We start from the raw sequence: 21,105 nt of genomic DNA, 5'->3' as shown, positions 1-21,105 counted from the left end.
AAAATCAAAAGTACAGACCTCTCAGAACAAACTAGTCAGTCTACTATTAGACCTCACGCCTAGGACTCACCTAACCCCTGCTCCTTATGCTAGGGTGGGATGGCTCAGGGTAGAAGACAGAGTACAGAAACTTGCAATGGGCCTGGTGGTTTTCAAGATACTCAAGGGACCAGTGCCCATGTACCTGTCAAACTACTAAAGAGTGAGAAACGCCCACGGGCACAACACCAGAGGGAGCTCCACAGATCTCATTCCCCCCAGATTCGGCACAAACATGGGGATGAATTCATCCTACTATTATGCCACCAAAATGTGCAATGCCCTACCACCAGCCATCAAAAAGTGTGACCCCCTACCCCCCTTAAAGAAAACACCATAAAAGACCACCTGTCTGCAATTAGCAACTGGACCTAGACAAGTCTTCCAGCTTGCCAAAATAAATTACCCCCACTGTTTTTCTGCAAATATACTTTTGCTGGTTCTAGTATTGATGATTTCTTGTATAGTATTGTATGTCTTGTTGAATTGAATACATAGGACCACAATGGAAACAAGCCCTCAGGGCGTTTTGTGTTATCCTTTTAGTATCATTGTATAACGTATATCTGTACTTTTGGCAAACTGTTAATAAAGTATTCAATAAATGAAAAAAACTAACTCCAGTGCAAGTCTTAGTGAGGAGCCTTACTGGCTTCAGTTATCTCTACACTCATCCATATCTGCATTATGTTGGCTTATTTCGGTCTTTACTTACTGTGCAGCTGAATGTGCCCACTAGAGCGGGACAGCACACAGCAAAAATCCTCAGTGCTCATTTAACTCAGAGTTAAATTACCATTGGGGATTTTACTTTGCAGGGTATTCCCTCTAAGCCTGAGGGATAAGCACAGCTGATCTTTTCCAAGGGCAAGTCATGCAAATGCAATATCAACCCCCTGCCCCAGGGTTAATTTGGTGCCAGCAGTGGTTGCAACACAAAGAGGACTGATGATAAATGTCATTTATGGAGGATTTGCTCTTATCTCTGCTAGATGACCGCATTCAAATGTTTTGTTCTGCCCTTTGGTTTGGTTGCATGCTGATGTTTTCTTATCATTCTCGGGTGCTTTCTAGTTGTGTCCCGACAGATGAGCAAATCTAGCCTACATTCAGGAGATGAATATCAGTTTTTGGATAGATAATCAGTTCCACTAACCATGCGGTTTCTTATCAAAATCTCACAGGGGCCGAGCTTCCTATCCGCAGGCGAAAGTGCACAGGTGGCCAAACGGCATCCGTCCAACATTGTGCTGGCCAAGTCCATCAAGGTAACGCAGTTCTGCCTCAGCTCACTTTTCTATATTTTTGCATCTTCTCAAATGTCTCGGTGCTCAAATCCCATTTTGTCTGTCTCCAGGCTGGAATTATGATAAGCTATGAATCTGGGTTGAAGATTGTACATCCATTCTCCCCCCACACACAACAATGTATAATTTCTCTGATTGAGTTCTTTGTTTTCTTTCCCTCCTTCAGCCTGAGGAGAGTATTACTGAACCACACCTACCTGCACCACATCCAATTTTAGGAATAAAGGGCAGAGAATCCAAAATAATTGCATCCAAATTTCCGTTACTGCAGGTATATGCGTCACAATCCTGTATCTGTTTGCTCGGTCAAATAGTATACTGAGCAGTAACAAAACAAAATGCAGATGCTCAACTTACGTTAGAGGTTTTGTTTTTGAGACGCCTACATTTGCTATTCAGCTAAATACCGCTTTCGATCAAGACACAGACACACACACAGAACCCTCTCTCACCCCCCCCCCCCCCTCCCACTCAGCCACTGCTCGTAAAACAAACACAAACACTTGGAATTGTCAACTATAAAAACTAAAGTTGCACTTGCTAGACGAGTTTGTCAAGCACAAATTATGTGCTGAATATTACTTTTATCCCGGCGAACAATGTTTGTCTACTCCAAATGGCAAATGTTGAGCTTAAAAGTTAAACTGGCTCCGACTGGAGGACAGCGCAGTGCGTCTGGCTAATCTACTTTAAATGATGCATGCATGCATTACTCTGAAGTCATTTTTTGTCCATTTCATGCACTTGTTCATCTGTTCTATTATACGCAACCAGAAGCAGAGAGGAGGGAGAAACATTGTGAGCGTTCTCACGTAGAGGAGACGACGGCGTTCCTCATCTATTCAAGACGGGACAAAATAATTTATGTTCTGCAGCTCCTGTGCCTACCAGCTCTCAATAATGCTCTTTAGATAGACAGACAGATAGATGGACTGTCGTATATTTTAGGCAGTAAACTGCGTGTTACCAGGCTGGTTGGTTGTAATAAAGTAGAGGAGAAGAAGTCCGGACCAGGTTCAGCATTCATTCATCTATTCAGCAACAAACAGCATCATAGCAACAGCAGAAGGACCAGGGGCAGGGAGCCCCTGACCTCCCCCAGCCTCACGGCGTGTGAGACAGTACTCTCTAACTAGTAATTTACAGTCACTCTTATACATTGTCGCTCACATTAGAATACAGGCGGTTCATGTAGGTGGGGGTCAGTGAGAATCCCCCCACCTAGAACTTCTTTATCAGTGTCTCTATCTGATTACTTAGCAACTGTATGTCAGGAAGCCAGACCTGATGTCTTCGGGTTAACAATGGAGATGTAGATTGCACTTCACACCAGGGCCTGATTAGCAGACGCCAGGATGGGTCACAACACATTATTCATCTTAACTTTTAGTATAATTTCTATCTGTTTTGACTTGCATACTGTTGCAATATAAGCAAATAAGGGCCAATATACGACAGGACCTTTATTGATCCCATGAGGGAAATTCAGTTGTCATAGCAGCACCGCAGTGTGAAACACAGACCAGATTCAGATGGGGGTAAAGAGATACATCTAAGCTTCAAGAGTACAAAACATAATGAGAAGAAACAAGTAAACGGGTAGTAATGAAAAGTGATTAGAAATTAGGTAAAAAAAAAAGGTCTTGCCTTTCCATGGTCCATTAGCTATTAAGGTATAAATACTATATAAATGTAGTCTAGTCAATGTGTATGTGTACAATCTATCCCCAGTAGTAAATATGTGTACAGTCCGTATACATTGGATACCGTGGGTTTATGTACGATTTTATTCCACTCATGGGGTCGAATCCAAGCATCCTCTTATCTGCACAGCCTTTCTATTAGCCATCAAAACATCCAGAGCTCCATATCAGATTCCCTCTCAACAATCCCGCCATGTAAACCTGCCTTGCCATAATCCTGCCGTTGGTATTGGCTGAGCACCCTGGAGCTCTCCCTGTTGCATGTGGTAGCTGATGCAATGCTTGCCAATCTGCCGTGTGTGTGTGTGTGTGTGTGTGTGTGTGTGTGTGTGTGTGTGTGTGTGTGTGTGTGTGTGTGTGTGTGTGTGTGTGTGTGTGTGTGTGTGTGTGTGTGTGTGTGTGTGTGTGTGTGTGTGTGTGTGTGTGTGTGTGTGTGCGCGCGCACGCGTGCGTTTGTGCTTGGGTCTTGGCACTACGGCTCTGAACAGCCGTCCCATCCAGAGGTCATGTCTGGATCAAATGGATGTCCCACTAAAACTGACAGGCCCCAATAGCACTGCTGTCAGGGTGCCAGTGCTGAAAGTGCCTGTCAGTCAGGCACGCTCCGTCCAAAGCCAGATGTACAGGCTGATTCGCATTGGCCTGCCCGGCTTCACATAGAGGCCGCATCAAGAATTTGGACATTTTTCAGATGAGTTTTGAGGGGTGTGAGGTGGAATTTTAAAGTATACAACAATATACTGTAATACAATATCAGCCCGGCCTTCTGCTGATGGGAAGATATGTGTGATGATAGCGTAGGCTAGAAATTAGCATGTGTTAGTTTACTGTGTGTGCGTGTGCGTGCGTGCAGAGGCTAGCATATGTAAGGGTGTAATTAATGCATATATATATATGCATACATCTGCGTTCATTTACACAGATCCTGAGGGCTGTTTTAATGCAGCACACTTCAAAGTGTATCCTATACATGTAGGTCTATGGGGGCTTCAATGGATGGAAGGGTGTGGGATCAGAGTGAAGGCAAATGTAGCATTATACCAAACAGCATTCTATCACGTTCTCTGATGAATCTTGAAATATAACTCTTAAAGGCTGCTTTCTCACCTATATTTAGACCTATATTTAACAAGTGTAGAGACGAGGTACCTGAGAAACGAAATGGCACCATGGCGACATTGCTTCATTTCATTAAATGGAGTTGGCCTGTGTTTAAAACGCAGCTGTCATCTTCCTGAGGGCTAGCGTGTCTGTCTGACAAATGGTGATCATTAACAAGATGTTGGCTCAGTCAGCACAGGTCTAACATGAAGGAATAAGAACACCTTTAGTTTAAGAAAAGAAAATCGTGCTGACACAGTCGAAAGTTTTCTAACTCAAGGTGTTCTTATACTTTTAAAAAAGATACATCTTCTTCAGAGAAGGGAGGATATTACCCTGTCTGTTCCGCTTCCGTTTTAGCCCGGTACTCTGCCAAGTGTGGTTCTGTTTTCATCAAACCAGTCGAATTTAGTCTGCATCATCACTGAGCACAAGTCTGGCTCTATCAGCTGAGGAAAATACATGGTGTTGGTGTCCTTGTAAGACCCGATTTATGCTCCGTTGTATGGCAGTGTCACGCGCCAAAAATAGCCAATCTGCAAGCTCACAATGCATCAGGGGTGCAACATGTTGCTTGTAGATCTGCTTTTTTAGATGCTGGAGTCGCATGGCACAAACTATTGCCCTGAATTTGCCCTGAACTTTGTATATTAACCTCTCTTTCCCTCTCTCGCCATATATTTTTTCTCTATACTGAATTCTTCAATACAATGTATTTATTTCAGTGAACGATATGAACAGTTCAAAACTAAAAACATTGTTATTGGTCCTGCGTGTCTCTGTGTCTGCCTGTTAGCAAAATAACTCGTAGTATTTTCAAGAAACTTATACTGGCCAAAGGCCAAGGTCAAAAGTATTTGTATTTTATGGTGTTATTCCTGCTTGTTTGCTTTCTTGGCCAGGGCTCCCTTTTCCTGTCAGTGGGGCTAACCTGGTTAAATAAAGGTCCAAATAAATGAATGAATACATAAATTAAAAGTACATATCAGTCATATATCCGGAAGAGATGTTTGCGATTCTGACTCAGACTTCAAGTCTGATTATAAGAAAGTACACATTTAAAAACATGGAGGTTGTTGAAATGTGGAACTAAGGAAATGAGGCGATGTGAGAATAATTATGAACTCATTGAATATGGACATTTGGTCCTAAATATCAGGATTTTTTGTTCAATCACCCTGCTGCAAGGCCAGAGCCTCTGCTGGTTGGTTTGACACCCCTAACCTGCCCCCTCTCCCTCACAGGTGACGTTCAGGGCGGAGGACGGCAAGCCCCTGGCCATCTGCCAGGTGAACGTGGAGCCCACGCCACATGTCATCGACCAGTCGTTCCGCCTCTATCACCCTGAGCGCTGCTTCCTGAAAAAGGCCATCCGCCTGCCCCCCTGGCACAGCCCGCCAGGTGACTCCAATTAACCCCATTACACAGCAAACATGGCTCCCTGCCTCCACCCACCTGTGTCTGGAACTGATAAGGATGTTATTTCTATGTGTGTGTGGTGGGCAGAAAATAGAATTGTGACGTGTTGTGAGCTTTTATATCACCAATTTTCACCAAGTGTACAACGAAGTATAAGTCAGGTTCATCGGATATTTTGCTAACTTCCATCTCCCGGCGCTCTTGTGACGCAGACACACCTGTCGCAGAACCAGAAGGAGGGCGTCACCTCACCGTGCGCTGCAGTGACCCCAATGTCATCTGCCAGACAAAGTTGTTGGTGAGAGAATTCAATCAGATTGAGGGGGGGTTTTCAATTTCTTATTTTGCTCGCTTATTACATTTTACCAAGCGATAAATGAGCAAGGACTGAATTACTGAACCAAGAGTTCTTTTGAAGGAAACCCACATAAGTTTGCTATTGAATGAGATAAAAAAAAAAAAATCATATAAAAAAAGAACTTGGAAATGGGGCCCATATTTTGATAAAGCCTCTCAGAGAAAGTCCCTGAAAGTGACACAAATTGGTCCTACTTTTTTACATTGGAATAGGAGCATGTTATCAATATTGCTTTGCTTTCTTATGACAATAAGTTTATTAACATAATGTTTTGATAAAAAGTATAACTTTTTTGTGACTGTCCCTGTACAGCAGGGTCAATATTTCAGCATAGGCCATTTTAATAGGCAGTTACATTAACGAATTGCCTGCCTTCTTTTCAATCCGTTGCAATGATACAGTAATGTAGGCCTATTATAGGCCATAGTGAGTTGAGTAATGCAGTCCACAACAATCACCATGCAATACAGTATTCATAGTAAATATTCTTAATAATGCTACACTGAAGACAAGTTGGGTTTCCCACATCCAACAGCACACTCTTTACTCTCACATAGTGTGTGCACACTATTAACATCACAGGCTTTTCACCCTATCTAGAATGTGAATAATGTGCATTATTACAGTGGAATTGCATATAACAATAGTCTGAAAGTTATTCTGAATTCAGTGAAAAGATAAACAACAATTAAATTCCTTTTTAAAATGCATTTAATTTTGATTCATCAATTCCTCTACAAAGCCAAGGAATAGCAGCTGGTAACTGCTGCAGACTCCACCTCAGATGATACGCACATTCATTCATTTCCCAAACACTCAACACGATGTAATGCTAAAACAAGCTGCATTTATGCAACTCACCGGTTTCCCCGGAGTTACTGGTGTCATAGATGGCACGCATATCGCACCAAGCATGGACCAGAACACACAGCATATGAATGGAAAGCAAGACTACAAATTGGTTATGGAGGCATGATCCTTGATGTTGTAGATAACTGGCCCAGGACTGCTCTCAAACTTTCCTTATTGTAAGGTTTGAAGAATTTTGAGTGGCTGGCCAATGTTGACATACATCCTGCTATACAAATAGCAAATTGATAAACACCTAACATTATGAAATTTGTTTAAAGTTGGAGTGCCACAGGCTTTATTTACTCCTAAATAATGATCATTGGGTATTATTGTTACAGTATTATGTCCACAGTTTTTGTCTACCTCAAACTGTACCTTTACAGTAAAAGCTCATTAAAAATACTGGAGTTGACTTAATCCGCGATAACTTCTTCTGTCTCCTTCGCTAAATGTAAACAGCAATCTTTTTCTCAATCTTTTTCCTGTACATCTGACTTCTTGTTTAGCTGTTTACTATTTACTAAAAACTGCTTCACAACAACAATTCTGGTGAATCTAAAATTGCTTTTTAGAGTGGATTACATAGATTGTCAAGATAATCAAGGCAATACATTTTTTGAGTGACGTGAATCAATATTCAGTCAGTGTGATGGGAGGTATACGTACATCTGTCTGTTTCTGTTCACCCATTTGACAGAGAAGCTTACACTCGAAAAGCAAAGATACATAGGGAAGACATCCTTGCACATTTTCACCACAATTGGTGTTATAGACTTATGTTGTGAAAAAGAAAACGCTTAACAAAATCATGGCACTGCATCTTTAACGATTTAGGCAGTCGATGTTTTTGCTGGGCCACTCCGTAAGAACTACAAGACATCATGATTTCCATTTTGCGACTCTGAGTGTGGTTTAAAGTGTCATTCTTTCTCAAAAGAGAACTCCCACTGCTGGCTGAATGTCCTATTCTGGAATAAGAATATAGTCAAACTTTTCAGCCCAATTCCTAGAAGTGATTCTGTGATGCTTGATAAATATGGGCCCAGGAAAGAGTGTTTTTTAGATATTTTCACATTCATTGTCATTTATTTTTTTCTGTGTATTCCAGGCTTCAGGAGAGCCCCAGGATGTTTACTTGAAAGTGCCAGGATGTCCCAGCCCGCTAGTAAAAATGTTCTACGTTATGGTTTACACGTAAGTGTGCTATTAGTGCTAAGTGTACTGTGCTATGGGCTATGTGAGCACATGCTGTGCTATATGAGCAATCAAGGCCAAACATTTTAATCAACCCCCTTCATCCAAAAACATATACGTATATATACAGTATGTGTGTGTATGTATGTATGTATGTATGTATGTATGTATATATATATATATATATATATATATATATAGATATATAGATATATAGATATATAGATATATTTTTTTAATTAAATGTTTGGCTTTGATTGCTCACATAGCCGAGCATAGCACAGCATGTCCCTAATTCAAACCCCCAAGGCTGTGTACAAAAACAATCACTATTACCTTTTAGTGCACTACCTTTTAGTCCATTAGATTACCATTTTTAACAGTCATTACATATCTACAGTAACATCTCTATTACCGTAACGGACACCAATGCACTGCAAAGCACCGACGTGTCCACAGTTTAATGCTTTTTAAACGTCATTATAATATAACGAGAGGTTCGACATCTACAGTTCGGGCCACTACGCAGCCCTCACATCTACGTTGCACCGCCGATCCCACCAATATGCCCTTATGGAGAATGGAGATCTCTGCTAGCTGTCAGTCCTTGTCCATTTTATGCCCATATACGTATGGAGATTGCTGATGTCATCAGTATATGCCCATACGTATATGGGCATGCCACCTTTTGTGCCCATATATGGAGCTGACTGAACTGTTTGCGCCTGATGCCATGAGGACACATTGAGGTTAGACACACACACACACACACACACACACTTTGCAGTAATATAATTTGAGAATTAGTGCCCTACACAGTCAAATCCTCAGTGTTAATGTGTCCATTTGAGTTAGATTAACACTTTTACAGTAGATATACTGTAGACTTTTTTTTTATGGCTTTACAAATTAGGGAATTGTTTTTCGGCCAAAGCCAGAGTCTTATAAATTGCTGTTTGAGCCTTCCCTGCCTGGAGGAACAGTCCACAGTAATTTCCCTGATGAAGTCGGCCAGAATCATTAAGACTGACCGATCACCACCTCTGCCCCTGTCGTCTTCATGCCGCCGCTCGAGGTGGGGGGACACCACTCAATTGTCCCGCTGATGTTTTTATTTGTGTATTTTGTTTCCCTTCCGTAGTGATAAGTGGCTGGCAGCACCCGCCCAGGTCTGGCAGATTTACGTGCATTTCCTGGAGCGGGTGGATGTGAGCTGTGTGGCTGGCCAGCGCAGCTGTCAATCACTGGTGCTGAGGGGGCGGCAGGCCGTTCGCAAGGTGAAGTGCTTCTCGTCGCACCCCCGGGAGATCGAGGTACAGTACGTCCTTTTCACTTGTTGCCGTGGCATGTATCACTGTACTAACAGTAGTTGTGTCATTTGCAGTGGTGGAAAAAGTACTCAAATTCTTTACTTAAGTAAAAGTACCAATACTGCAATATAAAAATACTCTGTTACAAGTAAAAGTTCAGAATAAAAAATTAACTTGAGTAAAAGTACAAAAGTATTGGCATCAAAATGTACTTAAAGTACCAAAAGTAAAAGTACTAAATATTTGAAAATAGCAGATCTACAAGCTCACAACGCATCGCATCGCGACGCGTTGTGAGCTTGTAGATCGGCTATTTTCAAATAGCCTATGTATAAAATAGGGTTAAAGTGGTTAATGTATGTTTCATTATATCATGATTTATATCTGAAAAGTAACTAGTAACTAGTAACTAAAGTTTTCAAATCATTGTAGTGGAGTAAAAGTACAATATTTGCCTCTGAGATGTAGTGGAGTAGAAGTAAAAATATTGGAAATTGGAAATACTCAAGTAAAGTACAAATACCTCAAAATCGTACTTAAGTACAGTACTTAAGTAAATGTACTTCGTTACTTTCCACCACTGGTCATTTGTACTTAGTTGCGCACCAGTGTTGCGTGCGAAAATAGCCAATCTACAAGCTCAATGTGACACGAGCTTGTAGATCTGCTATTTTCAGCGCACGACACTGTGCACAACTACCTGTCGGTATCCAGTAAATCAGGCTTTAGATTAATTTTGATCGTTGATTTTACTAGGAATAATCAGGTTTATACAGTATACAGTACCTTGCCTTAGGGTTTGTTTTGTTAGTGTTTCTTCTGCATTTGTTGATATTGTTGTTTTATGTACAGAGATATTTATACACATGCACACATTGAAAGACGGAAATACATTTCCTACCTATTGTACGGTACATGCTTATGTAAATCAATTTTAAGACTGAGCAGGAATCCTATTACTGCTACTTCAACCGTTTCCCCGATTAAAACAATCTCGCTGAGGTGTTAAATTTCAGTACTTGCCGTACCGTTTGAGTCGAGGTACAGTGTTATAGAATTGTAACTACAGGTATAGATTTTACTTTATTTCTTCTGTCTCCCGTCGAAATGTTTTATTCATACATTAAGCGGTCTCTGGAGCAACAAGGGCAACAAGTTTCCCGGCTGAGGAAAGAAGGCGATTTCATACTGCTCACTTGTATTCAAAAAGCAATGGGCTGTTGCAGCCGCTGTGGACGTACACAGCATATGATCCAAATGTGTTTTCTCCCCTCTCAAAGAAATGGGGTATTGACTGGAAAACTCGAAAGATGCAGTCTTTTATTTTCTTTTTCTTCCCCAAGGATTTCACCATATGTATCAGTGGATTCTTTGATGTGAGTCTGGCAGGTCAGCCGTGCGTAGTGTGTACTGGAGGAGCCTTATAAGCGGGATAAAGCTCACCGCCACACAGCTTTTCTCTCCACACTCAAAAGGGAGCGGTATTGCAAATCCTGCTCTCACATCCGCTCGCTTTCTCTCGCCACTTCCTTTCATGCTCTTTAATTGTCTACCTCTTTTCCTTTTTTCGGGCCTTGTACACCCTCTCCCGCCCTAACCCCCCCCCTCCTCTCTCTCTCTCTCTCTCTCTCTCTCTCTCTCTCTCTCTCTCTCTCCTTCCTTTTCCCTCTTTTTCTCCTCCTCTCTCGCTCTCTCTTCTCTGCCATCCCTGTTCCCCAGGTGGACCCTGCAGGTGTGTTTGTTTTGCCCCCCGGGGCGGTGCAGGAGCTGCGGCTGCAGGTGCAGGCGTGGCGCGCAGGCAGCCGCTTCCTGTATGTGCACGCGGTGGACGTGGAGCAGCGGAGGCTGGTGACCGCATGGCTGCTCTGCCTGAACATACACAGACCTGTGCTGTCAAAGGTAGAGATTTTAATCAATCTAAAAGCTCCCAACACATCGCATCGCAACACGTTTTGAGCTTAGAGATCGGCTATTAGCTGAAGTATAAAATAGGGTTAAAGTGGTTACACTGTTCCTCATTTTGCTGTTGACCCCTTGGAAGCTCTTCAAGGGATCCCGGGACCCCACTTTGAGAACCACTGTCCTGTCATATAGGACAGACATACTGTGTAAGGGCCCAAGCGTTCTGTAGCTGAATAGCATGATAAAGGCTGTGAGCCACATGAAGCAAAAACAAGGACATTGAATTGAATTGTGTTTTGCAATGTGTTTGTTTTCCCCTGCTGCCTAAAATAGGGCTTATTAAAACCAGGAAAAGACAACGCCATATCACGATGTTACGATATCCAAAATCCCAGGCGACAACAATATCAATATAATAATGTATATATTAGCCAGCCCTAGTGCCAGCTCAGCCCAGTGGTCCTGCAGACTGGCCCAGATGAGCTCCATCGTGATTCCTTGTTGTTGGAGTGAGACTTCTTCATCTTTAACCCATTAAGACCGGGAAACATCTGTGTTTTTCAGCATTTTTTGATTTCTTTGGCTATTCAAAAATAGCAGATATACCAGCTCATAGTGTGGCACCGAGTGCTATTTTTTAAAAACATTTTGTGCAAATCTTTAAATACATATATTTTTTTGAGACAACATTTTAACTAAAATCTTTGCTTCTTGGGGTCCATGGAACAACATATTTTACAAATGTTCGCTTTAAAAAATATACATAAAAAAATGTGCACACATCTTCACGTTCAAAATTGAAATTGCAGATCTACAAGCTCATAATGCGGCACTCGTGCCGCGCTATGAGCTTATATATCTGCTTGAATAGCCAAAGAAATCCGAAATGAAACAGATACTTTCCCGGTCTAAATGGGTTAAGGGAGCCATTCATCACATCACTGTCCTTGAGGACCGGGATAAAATCTGTGCCTTTATCGGGCTCAGATCGAAAAGTCCTGTTGGCGATTACCATAGGCGCTGGTGATGCTAGATAAAACGCCCTATTTATGAGATTATTTTTATTGCAAAGTTCTCACTGAACGGTTTTGTCCATTAACAACACACAGGGAGAGAGATGGTGAATGGAAGCAAAACCCTTCCCCAGTAATGACTTATGCAGTCATTTCAGAGTGTTTAAGTGCATCATTTGGGGGAAAACAGGCGCGACTGCAATGCGGAATGCGCGGGTCTTTGTGGCTTTCAATCCGCACTGCGCCACCGTATATTATTCGAGCAGAGGCCCGTTTGAACACCTGAACCACTTGTCAGCCAGAGCCCAGTTTAAAAGAGCACGTCTTTTACACTTATTTTTCTCAGCTGGGGCACAAGAGAAAATGTCTCGCTGTTTGTCTGCCTGCCTCTTTCTTGTGCTTCGCTTCCCCTACATCTTTCTTTCCCTTTATGTGTATTTTTTCCCTCTTGCCATTAACTGTAATAAGGGCTGTGCTACCAGTCAGACAAATGGGACACATTAGCCCTGGATTGAGCTGCACTGGCTGTGTATAAGACTAGGAGCCAGGGTGTGTGTTGAGGGGTGTGCGTGCCTACTGTTCTTTTTATGAGAACTAGAAAGGATTTTGTTGCCCCTTACTTGGCAAGAGGTTGTTCTAGGGTCAGGACTTTAGGTTTAGGGATAGAAATATACTTGCTGTACGTTAAGCCTGGCAATGGAAGGTCCTCACAAATATAGCAGTACAATTATGTGTGTGTGTGTGTGTGTGTGTGTGTGTGTGTGTGTGTGTGTGTGTGTGTGTGTGTGTGTGTGTGTGTGTGCGTGTGCGCGTGTGCGTGTCTGTGTCCAGGCCTTCGAAGTGTGTGTCCCAGTGGGTGGAGGTAAGGGGAGCTCCAGGAGGCTGACCTACACCAACCCCTACACCAGCAGCCGGGACTTCCAACTGCGCTCGGACCACCCAGAGCTGCTCCAGTTTAAGGAAGACCACTTCCAGGTTCTCTACAACAGCAGCACTTAACCACTTAAACCCTCTATTCTTATAGAAAAAACTGATCCCGTCTCTTCGCGAAAAATAGATTCTAATACTGTATTGAATCTCACATGCATGTATATCACAAATCTGTTTTCAGCATTTTCTGTTCAGATGTTAGTAATGTTCACAGGCACATACAGTAATACCACCAACTTTGTAGGTCAAATCAAATTCATGTGGGCAAACAGCTATTCAGTCTGCTTTCAGTGCCTATGTTATTAGACAGGTTATTATAAATGTTTGATTAGAATTAACATTCATAGTATTCTTGTGAAAGTGAAGCCATGCAGTCAAGGCAAGGCCATCATTTCTTTTCTCAAACCTTGATAGAAGGAATAATTGGACCCTGAAGATTTGGGATATTAGCAGCTACTTTAACCGGCCAAGCCCTGTTTTATATTTCGTTTATTCGAAAATAGCCGGTCTACAAGCTCACAACGTGTCGCATAGTAGCGCGTTGTGAGCTTGTAGCTCTGCTATCCTATATTAAAATTGGCTAATGGGAGGGCAGACCACAGCGGGCCGGCGGGCAGACCACAGCCACGTCACTATGACTCACACATAACCATAAACAAACCCCATATGCCCATATATAGGCATATATGGAGATACAGTTGTCCAGAACCACAGATCCGACAGCTATGCCCATAGCGGTCATGGTCATGGTCATGTGCATATATGGGACTGACCGACTCCAAACTCGCTTGCGCATCGGCAAGGACTCAAGGGAGTGTCCAGAACCGCCACGCCAACCGATATGCCCAGATATGGGCATGCCAATATATGCATAAATGACATCAGGGATATCCATACTATGGGTATAAAAGGGACAAGGACTGACAGATAGAGTTCTCATGGGCATAAAAGGGACACAGGTAGACAGATAGAAACAGAGATCTCCATATACAGTATGGGCATAAAAGGCACACAGACAGACGGGTACAACGGGTACTCTGACAAATCCCCCGACACTATAACTCAGGCCTATTGATCGGATCGGCGGTGCAACGCATAGTGGCCCGAACTTTTAGTTTTCAAAGAATTGTGAAAAAGTTTGACAAATCTTTTAGATTTTTTTAAACATTTTTGTAAAATAAAATACAAATAGGGATGCCAGAGTTAAAATAGTTCATAGTAGTCCATGATTAAACAAATAGAGCAGGCCTGTGTTTATTCAGTGATGTCGCCAAGAAAAAAGAAGCCATGTAACTCGTTACATTCTCGTTTGATCATGTAACAACATAGGTGAAATATAATGAAGCCATTAGTGGTGTTGATTTATTTTATATGTTGAGCCATTAGCTTAAGTGTCTGTGATAGCAGTTTTATTGACTCGTAAACAACTCAATAAAACGGGCAGACATGCCACTGGTGTTGCCTTGCCTTGCGTTTGCTGTCATTTGCCAAGGTGTGAAATAAATGGCAAATCAAATGGACAACGTGGTGTTTTAACCACTTAAGCCCGATCTACAAAGTCACAACACGTGATGCAATGCGTTCTCAGCTTGTAGATCTGCTATATTGGAAAACATTTAAAGATTTAAAAAATTTTGAAGTTTGGGACATTTCGAAAATGTTGTAATAATTGGAAGATTTTGGAAATGTTTTGCCTATGACATGCCCAAAATACGGATGCCAGGTTGAAAGTGGTTAAATGTACACAGAAATGACTAGGAAATGGATTCTCTCCAGCATAGAGGACACTGTTGCAAAGATTGTGGACACAAAGCAGAACTACTGGCTTTTTATCTTGTCAGCATGGCTCCAGGTGGTCAATAAAGAATTTACAGGCCCTATATAGCTTTAAGGAAATGTGGCGATGCAGTTTCCTTTTTTTGAAGTAACTGCTGTGCCATAATAAAAGCAATTGTGTAGAGGCAAAGCAAAGGGGAGATCGATTCGGCTGTGCTTTTGGGGCAGATTACAGCATAAATCCCCCAAATTGACCCATGTATCCTTTGCGGGCTATTAAAGAAAATACAGCTGGCGAGTTTAGCCCTTATTGAAATGCTGTAAAAAAAAGAAAAAAAAGAGTAAAAGGAAAAAACAGGCAGAATGACCAAACAGAGACCTTTTGCTCACTTTGGAGACCTTAATAGCCACATTAGAACTCTGTTAAGAGTAGCCTTCATTGCAGAAACAAACAACAAACCCTAAGTTGTTAAAACAACAAAGTTTCCACATTGTCAAGAGGTTATATCACCAGGAAAATAAGCCACCATATCTTCATGCAATAATTTTGTTGTACCAGACAAATCTCAATACATTTGGCAATTACTGGTGAACACATCCTAGGTACAAAGTTATGTACAAAGTTATAGATTACGTTTTTGTTATGTTCCCTATGGATATATTTAATTACAGTGCTACCTGCAAAAACCCTCAAACATAACCACATGACAGCTCAATGTGCAACATTTGATGAATTGCCATGCCAAACATTAATGTTCCCTGTATGTTTTGTTTATAGATCGGGGGAGGTGAGAGTTACACCATAGGACTGCGCTTCGCACCGTGCCACAATACCGGCTCTGCCGAGATCATGGTGTACGTCAACGACCTGGACGAGAAGACGGAGGAGACCTTCTGTGTGAAAGTCATCTACTCGTGACCTCTGCCACATAATGTAGCCACCTATGTCACCTCCATGGAACTCACAGGCACAAATGTTTGATTCAGATCTGGAGCTTGAGCTTGATTGTGTGCCATTTGGAAAATGCTTTTTGAAAAATCTCTTCTAGCATCCCTGTAGAGTTCAACAGTGAGTTTCCAGAAGTAAACATCCCATTCATTTTCTCCATAGAGAATTGTATTCTCAGCTATATTGTCCAGGTTGTAAAACGATGCTATATGTCTGTTGAAGTACAATCGATCTACTGTAGTTGAAGAAGCAAGCAGAAGAACAATCGTTTTGGTGTGAAGCATTGGAAAGGTATGTTCAATGGCTTACGGGAGAAGTAGTTCCTTAATTCTTAAATGATGTACACAGTCTTGTACCCTTGGCTTTTTTGTGTTTTCTAACTATATTTATAAACAATCAAAAGTTTTATGGTCATGATTCATCAGGAGCCTGGTTGCTTGGTTCCAGGCAGGAAAATCTTTATATAAGGATTTTCTGAAACGTCTATGGAGCAAATTAATGAGAATTTCTCCTCCGGAAACAGTGCCATTGTAAAAGTGGGAGGTCACTGTCGAGGTCTATTCTGGAGTGGGACATTTGCAGAAAATGGCACATCTACAGTACAAGCTCACAATGTCCCGCTTTGCGACATGTTGTAAGCTTGTAGATATGCAATTTTCATCAAAGAGATTTGGTATAGAGGTAAAAAAGAGTGTAGTACAGAGCCGACTCTGGTGAAGTTTACCCAGTATAGAGGGTTTAAGTGGTTCAAACTGAACCTAAGCAAGTGCAAATCAGTGGCAATTTTGTAAGTGGAAGTTGCTTTTTGGGACTATTGCAGTACTTGAGATTTGAGTCACTCCATCCCATTTTTGTCAAATGCATTTTATATTACAGTTAAATGGTGTAATTTTGTTCAGTGCTGTGTATGAGTCAGGAAAGATCTAGAAGACATTATCATCGTATCTTTTTTTTTTCTTCTTTTTTTTTAGATTTATTTTTGGGCTTTTATGCCTTTATTGACAGGACAGTAGGCTGACAGGAAATGGGAAGAGAGATGGGGAGTGACATGCAGCAAAGGCCGTTTGGATCGGGACTCAAACCAGCTGCGACACGCTGTCAGGCTACACTGAGCCTAGGTGCCTGGACCGCTATGCCAGCGACCAGGCCATCCTTTTTTCCCAATCAGGTTAAAGTCCCCTTGAGATTGACCTGGCCAAGAGAGCAGCATGAACATTGTTACAACAGTAAAGCACATACAATATAAATAGACAAATACTACAACACACTGCAACCAAACCGTCTGAACACTATTTCCAGTTAATACAGGGTCAAAACCAGTTCAAATGCAAGTAAAACAACTTTGCACTCTGTTGGAAAGAGACACCCTGCTGTTCTCTTGGCCTAGATGAATCCCCCCCCAAAAAAATAGGACACCTTGCAAGAGTCAAACAACTTCTTTCTTGAATGCTGAATGAGAACACCCTGAAGAGCAAGGCAATTAACACACACACACAAGATTGTGTTGCTATCATTGTGAGGACCTATCGTACAGTACATATTGCACTTACATTAGGGTATTATGCTTGTCTAAAAGAAGTAGAAACTAATTTGAAACTAATCAAAACAGCTCAAATAAAATGTGTGTGTTGGGGGGGCGGGGGGGGGGGGGCGGATAGCCAATCCTAACCGTTATGCTTTATTTATACAAAGTTGTATACAATAGCCGGTCTAAGCTCACAACAATTCGTACAGCGATGAGATGTGAGCTCTCATATCTGCAATTTCTTGGCATGTGACACCAGCGAGCAACTGTGAGGCTTTACCTCAGCATCACATCCTAAGACACTGCTTTTCTCCTGATATATGGAAATAGATCGATACCCCCCATTTGTTCAGTTTGTACACTGTCAGAGTTAAATTAACACTGAGGATTTTGCAGTGAAGAATGGGGTCCCAGAGATAAAACTCATTAAATAGGGGTCTGTGGCCTAATGCATATCAAACTGCAGATCCTTGAAATTAAAAAGGCTGAGGATCACTGATCTAATGCAAACAGCAGGTAGAGGCGGTTCCCTTTCCATAATTTCCTCACCAAAATACTGTATGATCTTCACCGGCGTTCCCGAGACACGGCGCATGTGTAATTACGTGTGAATTTCCACAGCGAGGGACACACATGTCTCTTCAGATCGCCCTCATTAACTCTTAAACCTTTTAGAGACCCTCGTCCTCTCCTCCTTGCTCATTGTTCCTCACTCTACCTCATGCTGATTTCCCGATCTGAAGCACACACACAGAGAGAGAGAGAGAGAGCGAGAGAGAGAGAGAGAGAGAGAGAGAGAGAGAAGGCCCTGGTACATTCTGCCAACAAACGTTGTCTTATGTAACACAGTTACACAACCCCCCCCCCCTTCCTCCTCCTCCTCCTCCATCCTCGCTTTTCTCTCATTAGAATGCAGGCTGCAGAAGAACAAGCCTGGGTGCTGCCGCAAAAGCTAATAAACAGAAGGTAGCTTCCCTGCCAGCTTCACATTCATTTCCCCTTTACCCAACATCATCTTTGGTAAAGGGGTAAATATTTCCAAGACGAGCCACGAAGCGTGGCCTCTTTCTTTGTTTATCCACTTAAATGGCTCGCGCAAACGGAACCGAAGGCCATGCCACGAACGCAACCCTGCGTTATTGAGTATACGCACGCCACAACCTCTTGACAGTCTGTGTGCTGACAACCCCATTGCCTGGCCAAAATAATGGCTTTCAACCCGAGCCGGCTCCACTCCCTCGCCGGCTGTGAGGGGCAGAGCTCCTTTGACACCTTATTAAGGCCGCCGGCACTGGTGTCAGTTCCCCCTGACGGAACGCCGATGCCGCGCTCTGCAGCGTTGCTGTAGCTAGCCTGCTAGCCCGGTCGGCACACAGCTCACCTTGTTAGAATGCTCGTGTCTGGTAGCCCGCTGGAGAAGCTACAGACCTTGATACGATGCCAGAGGAATGCCTGTTATTTCCCTTGAACTGACAAAAAGAAAGCCCGAAAGTCTCCTCGGTTTGTGTGCGTGCAGGGAATCGGCCTGGCCCGTGTGTATGGCAGCGTGCCGACAAGAGCACACAAGGAAATAAAGCCTGATTTATACTTAGCTGCGTGCCGGTGTGTCTCACCAAACAGTTGCAGATCTACAAGCTCACAGTGCATAGCAGTGCGATGAGTTGTGAGTTTGTGGATCGGGTATTTCCGTGCACGACACTGGCGGGCAACTAAGTATAAATCAGGCATAAGAATTAAATTGCTGGTGGAATATGCAGTGCATCCTCAGGTACACCAGACACTTGGGACTGCTCCTATACAGTTGCTGAAAGGCTGCTTGTGTTGCAGAAGAAAAAGTGTCTAATTTGTGCGAGGTACGTGTGCCTGTGTGTGTGGCCACGTTACACAATGGCCCACGTGCATTATGCATGTGTGAGCAAAAAAAAAGATTTTGTGCAAAAGACAATGCACTGTACTGTAGCTTTGGGACAATGGGAGAGGGAAGCATTGAGATGAAAACGACGGAAGGAAGCAACAAAGGGAAGACAATGAGTTTGTGCTGAGCTACAGCAGCGGTGTCATTTTCTATCTGCGAGAACACTCGCGCCTGTTCACACTGGCAGTGTTGTTCAGGGAGCCTCTTAACAAACCGAAATTCAATTACCGTGCTGGGAGTTAGCGCGTTGCCTCCTCTCAGCAAGACCTAACCTCAGTCGTGGCTATCAAATGCAAGGGAAATGTGTTCAGGCTGAGAGTACATCTCTCGCTCCCCTCTTCTACAAACACACACATCGCTCCACTTTGAAGGCAGTTCTCAGTAGATGGCAGCCTTACATGGGGAACAAACTCCCTCGCTTCTCTTTCTCTCTCTCTCTCTCTCTCTCTCTCTCTCTCTCTCTCTCTCTCTCTCTCTCTCTCTCTCTCTCTCTCTCTCTCTCTCTCTCTCTCTCTCTCTCTCTCTCTCTCCCTCTCCCTTTCTCTTTCTCCCTCACTTCTCTTTCTCTCTCTCTTTCTCTCTCTCTCTCTCTCTCTCTCTCTCTCTCTCTCTCTCTCTCTCTCTCTCTCTCTCTGTCTAGCACTAGCTCTCTATCTCTTCCTTTCCTTGTGCTTGATGTCGGAGGTTCAAAGTCCAAATGGATGTGAGGTGCATTTTGCTGTAGACTGTGGAGTCTGCAAAGCCTGGAATTGAATGTGTTGTACTGTGTTTGTATTACTTAAAGTTGTGCAAGGCACTGTAACTAACTAGATTTTGATTATATTTAACACTTTACTGTATAGCAGAATAAAATGTATATTTGAAACACAGAAACTGGTTGTAAATGTGTACGTGTTAGCCACAATATGGCAGTAGGACATTATCACATATCAGGAGATCCCCTCTACATACAAATACTATGATCCAATTAGACAGTGTATCAGAGCAGTCTGATCAAAGACGAACAGATGAAAAACTCTAAACATAATGAGTGAGGCTTCTTGCAGTCTTTGTCTATTTATGTTCAGTCTTTGCAACACACCTACTGTAATAAGAAAGACATTATCATAGTTCACTTTAATATTATCATATATTGCCATAGCAACATCCAGCGAGTTAATTATCTCTGCCTGGCCAAAGACAAGGGTGAGATTATGTTTTCACCCACGACTAATCCCACAAACCACATGGAACGATCTGTGCCAGATTTCTTGTGCACTCTTCCAGTAGGGCAAGGAAGCACTAGAAAAGTAATGAGTCAAAAGTACAATATTTGTCTTTGAAATGTATCCCAGAATACAAACACTCAAGTTCAGATACGTAAGTACAGTACTCAAGTAAACAAAGGGAAACTAATTGCTAGTATGGCGGGTGAAGTACGCCTAAACGCTTTAGTGTTTGTAAATCCCAGCCTCTCTATGCCCTCTCTTGATTTATTTGTTGTGCATTTGAAATGAACCCTACTTAACTTTTTGTCTTTTCTTTTTCCGTTTCTAAACACAGCGCTGTACAATTATACTCTGCGGAGAAGCACGGATTGCTAGTTTCACAAGGCTTGAGAGGTAACGCAATTATATCGAGAGAACATAATGGGGACATGAGTGAATGGGGACAACGAGAGCAGATTATTAGCAGCAATGAATAATTAAAATGCACAAAGGCAACCTCAATTCTCTCATCATGCCCTTTTCAATCACATAGAATTAGAGGGGCAAGTAAATTGAATTACAAGCAATAATACATGGTGGAGAGAGATGTTTTGATTGGCAAACC

General features: G+C 42.5%; 1 protein-coding gene across 1 annotated transcript in view; it reads left to right on the top strand.

Annotated features, from left to right (window-relative positions):
- nphp4 (nephronophthisis 4) overlaps nucleotides 1-16,104 on the top strand; it is a 244,105-nt gene extending 228,001 nt beyond the window's left edge. Inside the window, exons 22-29 of the mRNA XM_080443698.1 lie at nucleotides 1,224-1,307; nucleotides 5,395-5,551; nucleotides 5,782-5,867; nucleotides 7,888-7,973; nucleotides 9,115-9,286; nucleotides 11,003-11,182; nucleotides 13,030-13,173; nucleotides 15,683-16,104. Coding sequence (XP_080299824.1) covers nucleotides 1,224-1,307; nucleotides 5,395-5,551; nucleotides 5,782-5,867; nucleotides 7,888-7,973; nucleotides 9,115-9,286; nucleotides 11,003-11,182; nucleotides 13,030-13,173; nucleotides 15,683-15,823 — 1,050 coding nt within the window. The 3' untranslated portion in view covers nucleotides 15,824-16,104. The remainder of the gene's footprint in view (nucleotides 1-1,223; nucleotides 1,308-5,394; nucleotides 5,552-5,781; nucleotides 5,868-7,887; nucleotides 7,974-9,114; nucleotides 9,287-11,002; nucleotides 11,183-13,029; nucleotides 13,174-15,682) is intronic.
- Nucleotides 16,105-21,105: the final 5,001 nt, after the last annotated feature.

Source organism: Gymnoscopelus braueri (genome assembly GCF_963280865.1).
Source record: "Gymnoscopelus braueri genome assembly, chromosome: 12".
NCBI classification, from domain to species: domain Eukaryota; kingdom Metazoa; phylum Chordata; class Actinopteri; order Myctophiformes; family Myctophidae; genus Gymnoscopelus; species Gymnoscopelus braueri.
This window is presented reverse-complemented; position numbering and strand designations above follow the sequence as displayed.